At 40.7% G+C, this 17,299-nt stretch overlaps 2 protein-coding genes and 1 long non-coding RNA gene across 4 annotated transcripts in view; 1 reads left to right on the top strand and 2 right to left on the bottom strand.

The window, feature by feature from the left end:
* The window catches only part of prmt7 (protein arginine methyltransferase 7), a 20,595-nt gene extending 13,350 nt beyond the window's left edge, over positions 1 to 7,245 (top strand). The window contains exons 7-17 of the mRNA XM_034177143.1: positions 313 to 493; positions 728 to 855; positions 1,241 to 1,376; positions 1,457 to 1,540; positions 1,623 to 1,670; positions 2,801 to 2,887; positions 5,328 to 5,489; positions 5,704 to 5,778; positions 5,888 to 6,048; positions 6,146 to 6,242; positions 6,488 to 7,245. Coding sequence (XP_034033034.1) covers positions 313 to 493; positions 728 to 855; positions 1,241 to 1,376; positions 1,457 to 1,540; positions 1,623 to 1,670; positions 2,801 to 2,887; positions 5,328 to 5,489; positions 5,704 to 5,778; positions 5,888 to 6,048; positions 6,146 to 6,242; positions 6,488 to 6,646 — 1,318 coding nt within the window. The 3' untranslated portion in view covers positions 6,647 to 7,245. The remainder of the gene's footprint in view (positions 1 to 312; positions 494 to 727; positions 856 to 1,240; positions 1,377 to 1,456; positions 1,541 to 1,622; positions 1,671 to 2,800; positions 2,888 to 5,327; positions 5,490 to 5,703; positions 5,779 to 5,887; positions 6,049 to 6,145; positions 6,243 to 6,487) is intronic.
* LOC117516228 overlaps positions 1 to 17,299 on the bottom strand; it is a 27,802-nt gene that overhangs the window by 1,468 nt on the left and 9,035 nt on the right. The window lies entirely within an intron of this gene.
* Positions 8,526 to 17,299, bottom strand: part of ciapin1 (cytokine induced apoptosis inhibitor 1) — a 12,460-nt gene continuing 3,686 nt past the window's right edge. For both annotated transcript variants that reach the window (XM_034177146.1, XM_034177147.1), the window contains exons 3-9: positions 14,978 to 15,121; positions 13,548 to 13,627; positions 13,256 to 13,424; positions 10,200 to 10,273; positions 9,997 to 10,112; positions 9,834 to 9,909; positions 8,526 to 9,290 (exon numbers count right to left, since the gene is read on the bottom strand). In XM_034177146.1, the coding sequence (XP_034033037.1) occupies positions 9,183 to 9,290; positions 9,834 to 9,909; positions 9,997 to 10,112; positions 10,200 to 10,273; positions 13,256 to 13,424; positions 13,548 to 13,627; positions 14,978 to 15,121 (767 nt within the window). In that variant the 3' untranslated portion in view covers positions 8,526 to 9,182. The remainder of the gene's footprint in view (positions 9,291 to 9,833; positions 9,910 to 9,996; positions 10,113 to 10,199; positions 10,274 to 13,255; positions 13,425 to 13,547; positions 13,628 to 14,977; positions 15,122 to 17,299) is intronic.

Genomic DNA, 17,299 nt, shown 5'->3' with positions numbered 1-17,299 from the left:
GTGAGAATATTTTTGTTATTTAAAAAAACAACAGAGGGGAGGAAAGCCACATAATGTGCAACTTGTGCTTTTGAAGAATAAAAAATTGTATGACCCAAGGCTGTTTGCTGAATTCAAGGTAACTCACTTCAGAATTACCACAGAAAATGTGAACTGTTTGACAAAATATCACACTTTTGAATCAGGAAAGAGACCCTTTTTATTTACTAGTAGAAAAATCTGTCCAGTGTGCAGCAGGTGAACTCTTAATCAGAGTTCTTTTTTTTATTTTTATTTTTTTATTATCTATTTATTTTTTTTTGGTCCCATTAGTGTGGATTTCAGCAAACCAGTCAGCAGTGCCTTTCAGTCCCACTCCTCCCAGTTTGTGGCCCAGTCCACTGGCCGGGCCCAGGTAGTGCTCTCATGGTGGGACCTTGACATGGACCCAAGTGGAACCATCGTCTGCACTATGGCTCCCAGCTGGACCTACTCTCATTCCAGGACGGCACCGGTGAGCTTGTGCCACATGGTTTGATTCTATGCTGATGTCACAGACACGGTTGTAATTAACGTGTGTAGAAACAAGTTCACAGAACATCCTGACCACACAGACCAATCAGGAGGTGCATTCAGGTGCAGGTGTTCAGAGACGTATTTGTGGACAGATTTGCTTTTGTTGATGATGATGATCAGCGGTGCCGTTAAGATATTTTGGCTGCTTGATGAGTGCGGTGTGTGTTTTTAGTGGCGTGACCACTGGATGCAGAGCATCTACTTCCTGCCTGTGGAGAGGAGGGTGACTGAAGGGGAGGAGCTGAGTCTGACTGTGTGCCACGACGACTACAGCCTGTGGTTCAGCCTGCAGACGCCCACGTAGGTCCAAGTCCCACCGTGACCAGGGTCACGACAATAAGTATCTATTCAAGAAGATTAGATTTTTTTTTTTTTCCATTCATTAGCATCACTGCAAAGGAGAAAGTTGCCAGTACAAGAAGCATATTTGTCTGAGAAAAACTCAGTGGATCTGTCCTCGTATACATAGATTATGTCAAGATCATAGGTCTGACCAAAGAAAATGATCAGCATTACCACTATTTTTATTTTTTTGTCCAAAATGCATCCCAGAAATCCTTTATATCTTCACATAGTGGGTGGTGATTTAGTAAAAATACCATACAGTTTGTGTTTTGTTCCAGTGCCAGCTGTTTGTTATTCTCTCAATGCTGGATTCAGAAATGATCGATGTTGATCTTTTCAGCCCACAGCACACACAGATCGAGGTTCCGTCTCGGCCCTGTTGCACCTGCCAGGCCCACTTGGTTTGGACTCATCCACGTTTTGGTGAACTCAATGATAGACTGTGTACAAGGAGCTACATCAGTGCTCTACGCAGTGTAAGAGACGCTACACACTGATGTGTTAACTCTCCCCGTGTGTGTTGTCAGATGTTGATCAGCTGCTGTCTCATCTCCAGGTTCTGAGAGACGACAGCGTATGTCTCGGGGTTAGTGATGGAAGTCTGCTTCCGGTGTTTGCTTCTCTTCTCGGTGCCAAGAAGGTAATCTGCTTTGTCCGCGTTGGCACGTGCTACATGTTTTAAACCAAATACCAAACTGTCCTTTTTCTTACTTTGCACTTAGGTCTTCAGTTTGGAGAACTCCAGGATGTCCAAACAGCTTATTCAGCAGGTAAATGAACTTTGTTTTAATATTTTGTCTCTTGACACTTAATTCCGTAATATTTTTAATGCAATATTCTCATATGATAGTGATGTTTTGTGATGCAAGATATTGACAGTTTGCCATGATTATGTATGAAATTGTATGTAATACTCAGGATATACCTTATTCACACGCCGTATAAGCTCCCTGGGCGTTTGCACAAACTCAGCCAAATATTACATTTGTTGGCTTGCTCATTTCAATAAAATGTCCGATTTCTCCCTTTGTCATTTATTAAATGTTTTTCTTGTCATGACATGCACGGACAATAATTTACGCCACTGAAACATTTTACACAGCGTTTATATTAAAACAGAAAACTCTGGGTCTCATGGAAGCTTAAAAAAAGTTCCTACCTGTTTAAATCCAGGCGACTCTGCAGTTAAATAATCCCTTTGTTGCTGTGCGTGATTCCTGCTCGTAAGAAAAAAAAAAAAAAAATTCCCATCAGCCTCTCATACACAAACATTGGGACCAGCTACTTGAATGTAAGTAGCTGGTTTATATGATGAGAATTTAGGTGTTTTACTTTATTCCTTTAACAAAAATCTTATTAACCAATAATTTGCATCACTTTTTTTTTTAATCAAAATTGGATCAACTTTAACTTTTTGACCCCTATACAAACTGAAATTGTCCTTTGTCACCATTCTTGCCATTTTTACTCCGTAACATTCAGTCACAGATAGTCCATACTATACACTTTTGGGATCTTTGTGATCAGGTAAATAATGAGGTGTAGTTTTTAATATGACTGGATCATTTTAAAATTTTGACACCTGTGTAATTCTTCAATTCTTCCCTACCTGGTCACCTACTGAAAATTCAAGTAGCCAGTTGCTTTTTCAAAAGATTTATGTCTAAGGTGTGTGTGTGTGTTCGTGCGCCAATTTTGGTGTTTGTTTCCAGAACTGAACGATTGTTAGTTGCCTGCTCCACTATTTGGGCTGGTAATCTGAATGTGGGTGTGTTTCAGTTCTAACTGTGGCCACAAGTGGCCCAGTGTTTTGAAACGTAGTGTCTGCAGTAATGTCATAAGGACTGAATGGATGATGAAATTTACTGTTCCAGATTTCTCATTGCTTTGTTCTCTGCAGGTGTTGAAAGCGAATTCATTGGAAGGACGTGTGGAGCTACTGGAGATCAGACCCGAGCAGCTGAGAAGCAGTGATTTAGGAGAACCGGTGAGGCGACAAAAACAAGGAAACTTCAGGATCTCACAAATGCAAATGTGATTTCAGTAGTTTGTTCTTCTTTAGATTTCTAATAAAATTTGAGGTTATGACACATTTAGTAGATCCACAGTCTGAATATTAGTTTTTCTCAATTGCTAAGGCACATTTCTCAAAAGCTGCTCTTTTTCTCTAAACTGTGAACACAAAACCCAATTTCAAGATACATTCACAAAACCCCAGACTCTTCTTGCAAAACCAAACTTTCACCTCAAAACAGTTCAATCTAGATAGATAGCTTTTATTATCGTCATTACAACAACAAGATTTCCGCACTCACGTTCCACAGACAAACAGTAATTAATCCACAATTATTACTTGTTTACTGTAATAATGGCACACATCAGAATTAGGACAACACATATACATTTGACATTGTTTATGTGCACTAAACTTGAAACAGTCCGTTTTCCAAATTGAGGCAATGTGAGTGTGTTGGTAGCCGCTGCAACTAGAGTCGCGCCGCCTGCCAGCTTGGGGAAAAACGGGGGCCTGCCGCAGGGGGGGAGGGCAGGAAGGAAGGTAAAAGGAGAAGCTGGAGCATGCTTCAGTCCATTTGTAAGTCAGTTATTGTCTTTGTGGATTGAGATAAGAATGGAGCCGAATAATCTCACCAAGGCCTGAATAAATTCCTCTGGAGGTAAACAGTGGGCAATTGACCTTGAGGTTAGATAAGCCTGGAGTGTAGTAGCTGAGCAGTGAAAACACTTAACAGTTCCACTTGAACAGCCAAATCCCAATTATGAATTAAGAATATTCACTGGCCTCCGAAACCTTCAGCTTCAACTGCAAGGCACGCATCAGCTTCAAGGTGTCCTCCAATTTGCGTCTGAGTTCAAGAGTCATCGCAGTCTGAGAATGCACTGCCTTGCCAACCTCGTTAATCATGACGGACAAGCGAGGGCCCGTGGTTCTTGATGCCACCGTCTTGCCAGTTTTCCGGTAGATCAGGGCAGCACATAAGCCAAAAAGTACCAGCCCTGCTGCCATGAGACCAAAAATGAATAAATCCTTGACATCCTCAACGGAGAAAGGCGCAAGCATGCCACACGCCAAGGCCCCCAGGAGTCGAGGACATAGCCCGCAGGATACATTCCATCTGGGCAGGCAGGATCCCCCTGTCCTGTCCTTCTTGTAGAAAAAAATGGTGTCAATAGCGTTCAGAGACCAGCTTATCAATTCCATGGTTAATCCAATAGTAGCCCAATACATCTGGAATCCAATATAGTTTTGAGGAATTCACAGTCTGGTGAAGTAGGGACTTGAAGGTTAAAAGCAGAGAGATATGGGAGAGTGGAGGAGATGCGACCTCCCTCGTCGGAGTCCCAAGCTGAAAACTTGCTCAAAACTGAACTATGTTGTCAAATTGTGCCCCGAGTCAATCAGTGCTCAGGACATGAAGCTGCAGAAATAAATGTTTATTGTTCACTGTAGGCTAAATGCATGTTGCAAAACCAAAAACCTGTTCATTTAGCACTTATACATAGTCCGTTTACATGAAGCACTTGTACAGTAAAAAAGCTAACACAAATCATGTGCATTTAGCACTTGTATACAGTTAGCCTATGTAAAAATAAAGTACAAAACTATACATGGAATACTACGCCAACAAACAGGCTAACCCTCCATTACAATACTACAGTACATTGGCACAGTGATGTACTGAAACATGTATTTGCTTACAGTATACTGTGGTACAGTATATAGTAGTCATACAGTAATCCCTGTCAACACTTACATACTATAATGTCAGAAAAGGTCATGACCTGTTCTATTCTCTAAATCTTGGGATTCTGGTGGACACAGTGAGTCTACTGATGTTTTGTTGGACCCTTTGTCCATCCTCCCTCATGCTCATACCGTGGACAAGAATGTGGTCAAGCACAGTAGCTCTGATATTATCAGATATGACTGTTCTTTGTCTTCACTGACCACTTCAACCTCCTCTCACATTTCTATCCATTGTCATGCCTCAAACCAGTGCTCTCTTATATATATGTTCCCTCACATCATTGGACACAAATGTGATCAGTTAAGAGTTGTGTTCAACCAGTGACACCAGTGCTGTAACTGTTTGATTTTTGCCACCTGTGCTCGCCATTATGCAACACAGGTGCATCACAATGAAAATGTGTTGGCAAGTTGTCTGAACAGGTGAAAATTGTTTATGGTTTTGCCAAAAGAGTGACTGATTCAATCAGTGGGTTCAAACAACCGAGCATTTGGTTCACACAACAGGGTTTAGTGCTTTAGCAATTCAGAAAGTGTAAAATGCATTTGAGCTAACTTGGAAGTCTTCATGTCCAGATGGTGAAATCAAAGTGTTCCAGAACTCCTCAAAAACTTACGTGATTTGTTTTCCCTGAGATGGTTTCTTGCACGTCCCTCTCAGATCTCCGTTCTGATGGGTGAACCGTACTTCACTACCAGCCTCTTGCCTTGGCACTCGCTCTTCTTCTGGTACTGTCGGACTGCTCTGGCAGGCCTCCTGCGGCCTAACGCAACCGTCCTACCTTGTTCCGCCACGCTTCACATGGTGGCTGTGGAGTTCCAGGTGAGAGTGATGGTAATTTTACCCACAATTCATTTCATGTTTTAAGCTGTTTCCAAAGAAACATTCAGCATTTTGTAGTTATGGATCCTTCTGTCCTCCTTTAGAGTTTTTAGAGATTTAACGGAGTCAAGCGTAGTTGTATTTTTTTTACTTTTAACTGTTTTGCTTGACATTACATCAGACAGAAAACAAAGATTGGGCCTGTTGTTTTTAGGATTTGTGGCGAATAAGAGCACTGTGTGGAACATGTGAGGGCTTTGACATCACGGCCATGGATGAGATGGTTCAGGTAAAGTGTCCTCAAAAGTACAGGTCAGCGCTCTACTGGGTGCCCATCTAACAACATTGCATGAAGTTGTGCATTTAAAAAAAAAAAAGTCCCACATGTGTCCTGGCAGCGATCTCTGGATTTTCGTGAGTCCCGCGAGGCGGAGCCCCACCCTCTCTGGGAGTACCCGTGCCGTGCTCTGACTCGGTCCACATCCATTATGACCTTTGATTTCACGCAGTGCGTCCCGCAGCAGCCAATCGTCAGTATGGGTTCACTTCCTTTCACAAGGTGCAGGTGCCGAGCGTCACTCACTCATTACTGGGTTAATTAAACCGGATTCTAAATGGAGATTTAACTTTTTCCTCACGGTCTTGATAAATTTCAGAGATGGACTTTGTCACGGTGTTGCTATGTGGATGGAATACAACCTAACTGAGGATGTCTCTATCGGCACAGGACTGATTGGACCAATCAGTGAACAGGTATCGCCGCCTCTGTTCACGTCCACGTTCTTGGTGAAGGTGGCACGAGTATTAATCTGTTTCTTACAATGAATCTACTGAAAAGGTTGAAGGTTAACATTAATTAACCCTGCAAGAAAATAAGAGTTCATATCAGTGTTGGTCCAAGTTCCAGGATAACATTAAAAATCGTCTAATTCATAATTATGCTGGCAGTAGCTGTACTTGAGTTTTCTTTTTTTTTTCTTATTTTGTCATATCTGCAGGGTGACTGTACGTGGAGTCGCCACAGGAAACAAGGGGTGTATTTCTTCAAGTCACCGTGGAGCAGCCCCGGTGACGGCAACGCCGCCGTGTCCTACAGCTTCACCTTTGAACCCAGTTTAGGTGACATTAAGATGGAGTTCAGTGTTGATCTGCTGTGACAGTCACAGAGTAAAGGTGGGCAGATCAGAAACACTGATTTTTGTTCTAAACTCATGTCTCCATTTCACTGAATTTAACATGCGACTTAACTGAGCAGGATCGTTTGAAGTTGAGACCATAACGAGATCTTGCTGCTGTTTAATCCGGTGTTGTGCTCATGTTAAAGCTGTGTATCTTTGAAGTAAGTCAGTCGTTGTCTGACTTTTTAACACTGCCGGCAATTCTGCTGTAAATGTAGCAGAATGACTCAACACAATTATTACAATAAGATTTTTATGAAGTATGGCTGTTAGGGATGGGTATCGATAAGATTTTATCTATCGATTCTGCTTATCGATCCGACTCCCTTATTAATACCTCTTGTGAATTTTTTGCATACTAAAAGTAGGTTTTACAGGTTTTCTATGTCAGCGGGTCAGAGTTTTTTTTTTTTTTATCGTGCACCCGCTCTGTGGACCGGTCTTCCTGCAACTGTGAGGCAGTCAGTCTGTGGACATTTTTAAGTCAAGACTTAAAGCCTATTTTTATTCTTATTTATTTTTATTTGTTTTATTATTTTACTTCTGTTTTTAATTTAATTTAATTTTTTATGTTGAACTGTTCTATGCGAGGCGCCTTGAGACAGCTTTTGTTGTACTTTATAAGCCGATTTAAATTGAACTTGAACAACATTTTATTGAATCTTAAAGTAAATAAATATGAAAATGGTCACTTGATTCTTAAACTTTGGACATTATAAACTCTACATGGTGGATCCATGATCTCTGGATATAGATAGAAATAAACAAAATCTGTAGTTTTTGTCAAAAGCATTTCCTTTCAGACATTAATGACATGAATATCTTTCCATACATCTGAGCTGAGCTCTTTCAGCCGGCTGTGTTGCACTTCAGGATGTAATTTATAAAGAATGCAGGACGAGGAAAAAACATTTTAGTCGACTGTAGTTTGTATTACAGCGTTTGTAAAGAGGTGTCATTTTATTTAAAGCAGCGATTCGTCTTGAAGTTATTAATTCTGATCAGACTCTGTCTTGGTAGAGAGCGGCGCAGCATTTGGAGCTGTGCCAACGGAACGGAGGACGATTCTCATTTCTTGACTGCAACAAGACAAGAGTCCCAGTTAGTGACTTTAATCCACACAAAAGTGACTCACATTATTTTAATGGCTTTGAGAGGGGCTAAGAAGCAGACATACTGTTTCTGAAGAGCAGCGAATCAAAGAACCAACAAGCTAGTGGACAGAAGCATTGCTTCATTGGTTCATGCTTCAAAGTGGAGTCGCGCTGTAGAAACGGTTGATTACAGAGCCGCTGCAGGGTCGTAATCAATGTAGAGGAATGATCATTTTCCCGACAAACACCCTCAAAAACAGCAGCTGCTCTGAAGGACCAATAAGGGAATCGTTAAGCAAAAAAGCTATTGATATCGGTGGATCAAATCATTTCTTAACGATACTCAAAGAACCGGTTCTCGATACCCAACCCTAATGGTTGTAAATATCAGAACAAATATTGTGGCTGATCCCTCCCATAGAGCAGGAGGCCAATTCAATTTCTTTATACAGTCACTTTTCATTTAGATCCCCATGTGTACTTTTTCCACTTTGAGGTTAAAGAATGTCCTTTAAAATTGATTATTTTGTAATAACAAACATGTAAAAGCCCAAAACAGGCTGCTGACACATCTGTGTGACATGTTAATTTTTTTTTTTTTTAACTGACTGAAGAACAAACTGCAGTGATATTTCTCCTCTTGTAAACTTATTAAAAAAAATGTATAGCTGTGTATTAAATGGCTGTACACTCAGTTTTATAGATGAGTACTTGCTACATTTATTGAAATGACTGCAATAAATGTTGAAAACTGCTTTTTACTCATTGTCCATTGCAATTCATGAGTTTTATTTCTGTACATAGAGCAGATTTTGTAATTCCTTAAGTGTACAGGTTCAAACATACTCTAAACAGTAGTTGCTATGGAGTAAATTTTCAGTGTCTTTCATAGCAGCGCGCAGCTAGTAGTCTGTCGTCAATTTGTTAGATAATTTGCTGGAATCACAGCTGGTATAGTTATAGTTTCTGCACACAATAACCACAGTATATTGTGGTTATTTCAGTGTCTAATATTGGCAATAGCCTACGATGCTCTGCATATTTTGCCACGAGGTGGTGCATTTTATTGTGCAGCTGGTGGTGCACTCTGAAACGTTCACTACTGACAACTGTTAAACTGAACTAACGAGAGCGATAAGAAACTGTATAACTGGATTTTCTTCATGTTACAATATGTATCAATTTTCTTGTTCAGGTTCTTACAAATCCTTCAGCGAATTCTCACAATAAAAACAGGACTTACTAACATAACATTTTTACTCACGGTGGAGGAGACGTCAGTGTCGTCTATCAATTTTAAGCTAGTTCCCAGAGATACATGAAAATGTTGATAGAAATCGGTCACATTCCCACAAAAGTTCAAAGAGGTTTTACGGTCCAGGAAGATGATAGAATGTCATATTTCGAATGATGTCAAAGTTTCAGGCGTCCATCACTGTGTTGTCAAGGACAATTTTCTCCCCAGGTTTGAACGCTGGCATCCCCAAGTACGGGCAGCTGGCACATCGGAATGCGTCACCAAGGTAACACTGCCGCAAACAAATGAAAAACATGAATAATGTGTATAGACAGGTTACTAAAGACTGAAAGACATTCAGTTGGGGGATAATATCTGCTTATACAAGCCTTTCAAACATAATGGGATCTGTGTTACTGTTGCTGATATGAACTTATCTAAAATATAATACAGAGAAAAATGGCTGTTTGAAAAGGTATCATTACATAATTTATCCAGCAGAGGGGAGCACCACTGACACTGCTTACAATACTGTCTATCTTTGCTGGGACCCCTTGACCCCTTCGTCACATTCGCTACAACAGTTTTACAGCGACATCCACTGGTTGGTTGCCGGTTATAATTATTTGTAAGAAAGTCTGTTTAAACTGTAAACCATGAAGCCTCAACTACATTTCTTTATTCAATAATGAAATGTTAGTAATAACTGGCTTTCTAATTTTTTTTTTGTCTACATCTATCTTTTTTTTTTTTTTTACTCCATTGTATCGACACCCCCTCAAAAATCTGCTTTGGTCAGGCTCTAATTTTTACTGTTATTTGCAACTTTACTTACACTTCCACAAGCAGACTTTGGTAGATCTGAGGTTTTGTTTTCTTTGGCCTCCAGTTCCTCAGCAAGACCACACGTGCTGCAAAAATAACAGTAATCAATCGTTATTAAGGATGTTCCGTTCTGGCTGGGAACGTGCAATGACGTGCTCATAGGGTGAGCGCACCAGTTCTTGCATGCTTTCTTCTTTGTGGAACCTCCACAGGCATTCACTCTTAGAGAAGCTGGATCAGGCTTCTTTAAGTCCTCCTCATCCAGCAGAGCATCAGAATCCACTAAATCCTACAGAGAGCAGGGGAAGGTGCATCCTATGAATAATAAGTTAAGCTACACTGTGGGTAACAACAAACTGACAAATCTGTCACTCACCACATCATCATCGTTAATGTCACTGGCAGAAAGTGTCCACAGTTGGACCGTGTTTGGATCCAGAACCGGTTTCTCTGCTCACACAACATGAGATAAACAAGTGCCAGAATTTAGTTTTAGGTGAAACATGACGCATCTAACAGTATTAACCACAAGCACACGAGTGTAAATGTGACAAGAAAGTCCTCAGTTTAATTCTGTACAACTATTAGCACTATGCAAGAAGAAGCAGCACGAGAATGACTCTCAGCTGGAAACCTGTGCATTCAGATAGATTTGGTCAAACTTTAAACAAATACCATATGTATCTTCAACTAGACCTTCCACAAAACCTTTCTGTTGTCCCTGAACCAGTTATGTTAAGGCCTAAGCCATAAAGTTGCATTTTATATATATATAGCAGGTAAAATTGAACACCACCATTTTTCTCAGATGTCATTAACAACCCAGGTAATGCACACATACAAAGAAATCAAACCATAGATGTCCAAAAATTTAGTTCTGTAATTATGTGAAATAATACAGGGAAAACATTTTTGAACACCTGCAGAAATGGAGGTTTAAAAAGACATGGAAAGCCAAGACAAGTTGAAATCTATCAGTAATTACACTCAACAAAAACATAAACGCAACACTTTTGGTTTTGTGAAAGCAGTCCTGTACCCTTGTCAGTGCAAATTAATATTACACAAGAAATGGCATTGGTTACAGAAGGATTTCTAAACTCCTAGATGTTCCAGTGAGTACTGTTAGGGCCATAATCCAGAAGCAGAAAGAACAACATTTCACCATAAACTAGCCATGAGCAGGTACTCATTGCAAGATTTCTGATAGAGGAGTGAAAAGAATAATCAGAAGCATTGTCCGAGAGCCAAGTACAACTTGTGGCGAACTTCAGAAAGAGGCAGGAACAATTATTTCAAAGAAAACGATAAGTAATACACTCAACCACCAGAGCCTGTCTGCATGCTCACCACACAAGACTCCATTGCTAAAGAAACAGCATGCTGAAGCTCAATTAAAGTTTGCTGACAAGCCTGTGAAACACTGGGGGAATATAGTCTGGTCAGACAAGACCAAAATTTGGATGCCATACCACACACCATAAGTGGCACAGCACATCAGCCCAAAAACACCACACCAATAGTGAAGTTTGGAGGTGGGAACATCATGGTGTGGGGTTGTTTGTTAGTTAGCATCTGGCACAGGAAAACTTCATATAACTAAAGGAAGGATGAATGGAAACATGTACCGGGACATTTCTCAAAAATCTGCTGCATCTACCAGGATGATGAAATGAGGGTGGACATTTCGGCAAGACAATGATCACAAACACACAGCCAAAGAAACACTCAGTTGGTTTCAGAGAATAAAAATTAAGCTTGTAGAATGTCCCAGCCAATCACCTGGCTTATATCAATAGAAAATCTATGGCATGAACTTAAGATCAGAGTTCATAGAAGAGGACCGCGGAATCTTCAAGATTTTAAGAGCAATTGTGTGTAAGAATGGGACAAAAATCACACCTAGTCCATGGGCCAAGCAGGTTTTCAGTACCACTTAAGGGGAAGAAATGACACTTAGCATCCAGCCTCAGTGTATCGTGGCCTACACAAAAATGTATGATAGCCATCCCAGGCTGGTAGCTGTAGGCAGGTAGGGGTCAATGAAGAATTACACAGAGGTCAAACTTTAAAAATGCTCCAATCATGTCGAAAACTATATCACATTACTTGTCTGATCATAACAATTCCAAAAAAGTATAGTTTGGACTATCTATGATGGAATGTTCTGGAGTTATGAGGTAAAAACAGCAAAAATGGTGACAAAGGTCAAGTTCAGTTTGTACAGGGGTCAAAATTTAAAGTTGCTCTAATTTCAGTAAAAAATTAAGCAAACTATTATTTGGGTTAATGAGGTTCTAATAAGTAATAACCATCTGTCGTGCTTAGTTTTCATGTTACAGGGTAACATATGTCACATGTCATAGGATCCAATGGATGATGACCTTGTTTGACCTTTACTTTGGAAACCAAACATTCAACACAGTCAAAACTATTCAATTTATTAATCCTTTTATTTCAACCAATAATCTGCATCTTTTTTTTTTTACTGAAATTACTGCAACTTTAACTTTTGACCCCTGTACAAACTGTAACTGATCTTTGTCACCATTTTTGCCATTTTTACCCCATAACATTCAGTCACAGATAGTCCAAACTATACCTTTTTGGAATCGCTATGATCAGACAAGTAATGTGATATAGTTTTCAACATGATTGGAGCATTTTTTAAAGTCTGACCTCTGTGTAATTCTTCATTGACCGCTACCTGGCTACAGCTACCACCCTGGGATGTCTATCATACATTTTTTTGTGTAGGCCATGATACACTGATTCTAAGTGTCGTTTCTTCCCTTTAAGTGTTACAGATTAGGTCAAAATTGATGACTGGCTCATGGACTAACCTGGGCAAAGCATGCAAGTAGTTTCTCCAAACAGGAGGCATCTTGAAGCTTCATTACCAACAAAGGCTTTTGTACAAATTATTAAATAATTTTCACTAAACATGTTCAATACTTATTCCCTGTGTCATTTCCATTTTATTGCACCTATGGATTACTTGGATTCTTAGACATCTGGTGAAAATTTCATATCAAGAGCGCCTTCAGAAGTATTTACTGAGAAAAATGATGACGTGTCCAGTACTTGTTTTTTAGCTGTGTACACATTACTGTACAAACGTTTGAGGCACACCAGAGTGTTGATACAAATTATTCTTCAGTCAACAGAAAGTTAAATCTGAAATGTCCAAATGTAACTAGAAGACCAGTTCAACCAATGTGTCAGTGTCACATGACCTCTGCTAAAAACCACAATGTTTCTACACACAGTCCAGCCTGGATCCATAAACATCAACACCTGCAGTGTTAAAGTGACTTCAACCTTCACTGATGTCATTTCATTCATCGATGTGTAACTGATCAGTTTTTATCACACATCAAGAAGCATCATACAGTTTTGATTAAGAAAGAGAAACAACGGCTATAAACCTACCAGGTTTGGACTTCTGTTTGCCAAACGACAGTTTAATCTGACTGGATGACCCCACCTCAAAGTTTGGTTTAGAAGCAGAGATGCGGACTTTAGACAGAGTGTTTCCATGGTAACCTGTGGCCGTCCTGATGGAGTTGCTCACCTCCGGACTCAGTTCTGATTTCTGCAGCTGGAACAACAGGATGCGATTGTGGTAAATTGTGGCAGGCAGTATTAGCAGGCTTGTTGCAGTTTGACCTCTGCAGTATAAATACTCTGGCGTGTACGCTGCAGATATGCAGCCACTTCTTACCTCTAAAACTGACATGAAGCCAGATAATTTCAGAGCCGATTTTAGCTTCTCAGCCGTCCTGATGGTCTGGTTCTCAACTCCTGAGAAAGAAAAAAGATTCCAGACACGCTGCTCACAGACTCAGCTGCACATCTTTCTAAACACCGTCTATCTAGAGAAGGACACGCCTACATTTAGGCAACAGACACTTTCAAAGCAACTAGAGTGAATTCAGTTATCACCAAATTGGTTTGGATTCAGTCAAGGAGTCAAAAATATCTTTACAAAATTCTATTTTCTGAACTCTTATACCCCCGTCACACACAGTCGGAAACATGCAGAATGGCGACAGAATGATGAATTGGCGCATATCCATAAAGTGTCAGATTTCAGTTCCAAAACATTCCGACACCCATCTGCGAGAGTCCACAAAGTTGGTCAAAATCGGCCGGCGGCCCTGAGTGTGATGCACATGTTCAAAACCCCCCGGGTTGAGATGGGACACCTATACGATGGCAGTCCATGTGCATTCTGAGGACCATCTGACTGCAATTTCCATATTCCGATTGCAGCAAAACAGGGTCCGAAACGATTTAAGCGCATACAAGGGAACCTCGAGATGGATCTGGCACAGCAAAGCCTGCCGGTATGACCTGCACATGCCACGTAAAATCCCCCCCCCGGAGCACAAAGGAACTGTTAAAATGTATGTGCCACACTTCATCATGATAATAATTATGACTTATTATCATGTACAGTAAATGTGAACAGCGGCTATCTAACTGAAAGCACTGTGCGCTACTGTGCGCAAGCCGCCACAAATCTGTACAGGCTGTTAAATCCACAATAGACCTTACAGTACAGATATTTGTTCATTCCTTCCCATGGGCGATGTAAATAATGTGAATATTGTTTCCATCATATCTGTACATAATACGCGGCACCTCTGTGGTGGGCAGTAACGCGTCATTGCACGCCTCAGGCTCGGAGCTGAACGGATCTCATGCTGTAATATATGCTCAACTTCTAACTCTGTAGGAGATATGACATGGAACTGTTGTGCCAGGCTGTAACAGCATTAATAAACATGAATCTCACCTCCAACAGCGGTCCAGGAGTGTTTCACAATGTGGAGCCGAAACCAGCAGCCTGTGGTTAAAATCCTCTCACCCAAAATAAAAAAATACACGTGAGGAACACCGGGGGGAATAAAAGGGAACCCTTTTCTTCCATTTCATTATGAACCACCCAACAGCTGCAGCACGACCTTCCAGAAGTCACTTTGTCGCCAACCCTCCAGTTCTCCTCGGTCCAGAGAGATGAAATTTAATTAACTAATCCAGAGTGAGACCAGCTGTGAACCTGTGCTACAGATTTGGGAGGAAAGGGGTGAAGCTGACTTTCAACTTCACCCCTCCCCTCAATAATGAAAAGAAAACTGCAAAACTCACCTGTAACTGGTTCATCCAGAACGATCTTCCCACCAGGTTTGAGCACTCGAGCCATTTCTTCCAGAGCCTCTGAAGTGTGGATTGAAGCACTGTCTTCCAGAAGGCAGGAGATGACCCAGTCAAAGGTGGACGCTCTGTGCGTGGCTGAGCCACCAAGAAACGACATTTCAGTCCAGAATAAAGTCACAGCACCCTATTAATGCCTGAACGGAAGAACCTTCAAAGGTTTTTGGTGGTTCTCTTTAAAGCTGGCTAATATTTCAGCCTCGCCAGCATACTGTGATTGCATGTATTTTTCTGCCATTTTCAGGTGCTTAAACATAAATAAGTCACTTTCTTGGCTGAATATGCATTTTTCTGAAGGCATTTTTGCATCAACTGTACCTCCACGTCTGTTAAAAAAAGGGAAAAAAAAAAATCATGCCCACCTGACAATGTGGCACACCTTGGCAGCAAAAAAGGAGGAAAAAAAAAAAATTTTTTTTCATACCCACTTGACAATGTGGCACACCTTGGTGACAAAACTAAAATAATAATAATAAAATAAAAAAAAAATGCAGAAAACAAACACTGTACTGTTGTTTTCCTTTATCATTGGTTGTCTGGATCAGAAATTTCAGTTAAATATATCATATAGCAGATGAACACACTGATATTTGAGAAGTGAAATGAATTTTCTAGTATTTACAGAAAGTGTGCAATAATTATTTAAAATTAGGCAGGTGCATAAATTTGGGCACCCTTGTCATTTTATTGATCTGAATACATTTAGCACTAATTATTGGAACACAAAAATGGTTTGGTAAGCTAACTGACCCTTGATCTCCTTACACAGCTGAATCCAACCATGAGAAAGGGTATTTAAGGTAGCCATTTGCAAATGTTTCCCCTCTTTGCATCTATTCTAACGCCTGGTTCACACCACGTGATAATTAGGCCGATATTGGACCTGATCTTCCCCTTCCGACTATCTTAAGGACGTCCCGACAATCGTGATGACGCCAAAGATAATCTTATCAGATATTCCTGTGGTGTGTGGTGTGTTAAGAGCGCTCTGATCTGCTCAGAAGGACAACAGAGGCGCTCCGATCACAAATTGGGGATATTCAACATGTTGGATTGTCTTGGCCCGATATCACAGCGTGTGACCACAAACGAGCATGCACCCTGCTGAATGTGACATGTAGCCAATCAGAAAGTGGGGTGACGGACGTACGGAGCGGAAAATAAAATCAAAACAGCTGTTCTGACTTACCAGAAAGTCCGGTGGTCATGCTGTCTCCACTCCTTTAAAGAACGCCTTTTTCTTTTTGTATCATTTTTTCCCCTCCGTTTTAAATAGTCCACAAAGTATCTCCATTTGTTTACTCTGAAGTCACGTTTAATCTCGAGAAATTTTGCGAGATTTCCTGTCTGACCTGGAAAGGTTCGTGTGTGAAATCTGTTTGTGTGTGGTGTGTTGTTTTTACCATGTGGCTGAACACCAGACTGTACGACCAACACTGTCAGATCTATTATTTATTTATTTTTTTTTTTATCTCCACGGTGTGGTCTCAGGTTCTGGAAACCTACAGATAATTTTAAAATCATGCCATGTGAACCAGGCTTAATGAGTGGCAACATGGGAGCCTCTAAACAATCCCCAAAAGACCTGAAAAGAAAAACTGTTCAACATCATGGTTTAGGGGAAAGATACAAAAAGCTATCTGAGATTTCAGCTGCCAGTTTCCACTGTGAGGAACACAGTGAGGAAATGGAAGACCGCAGGCACAGTAATAGTTAAGGCCCAAAGTGGCAGGCCAAGAAAAATCTCATAAGCTGAAGCGAAGGATGGTGAGAAGTCATAGTCAACCCACTGACCTGCTCCAAAGACCTACAACATGATCTTGCTGCAGATATGTCTCTGTGCATTGTTCAACTATACAGTGCACTTTGCACAAACAGATGCTGTAATGCAGAGGAAGCCTTTTCTGAGTACAAGCCACAAACAGTCACTTGAGGTATGCTAAAGCACATTTGGACAAGCCAGCATCATTTTGGAATAAGGTGCTGTGGACTAATGAAACTAAAACTGAGTTATTCGGACATAACAAGGGGTGGTATGCATGGCTGAAAAAGAACACAGCATTCCAAGAAAAACACTTGCACAGTAAAATTTGGAGGTGGTTCCATCATCCTGTGTGGCCACTGCAGGTACTGGGAATCTTGTTAAAGTTGAGGGTCACATGGATTACAGTTAATATCAGCAGATTCTTGAGAACAATGTTCATGAATCAGTGAAAAAGATGAAGTTGCCCCGGGGCTGGATCGTTCAACAACACA

This window comes from Thalassophryne amazonica, chromosome 8 (genome assembly GCF_902500255.1).
Source record: "Thalassophryne amazonica chromosome 8, fThaAma1.1, whole genome shotgun sequence".
Lineage (NCBI taxonomy): Eukaryota > Metazoa > Chordata > Actinopteri > Batrachoidiformes > Batrachoididae > Thalassophryne > Thalassophryne amazonica.
The sequence above is the reverse complement of the archived record's forward strand: the minus strand, read 5'-3'. Positions and strand labels throughout refer to the sequence as shown.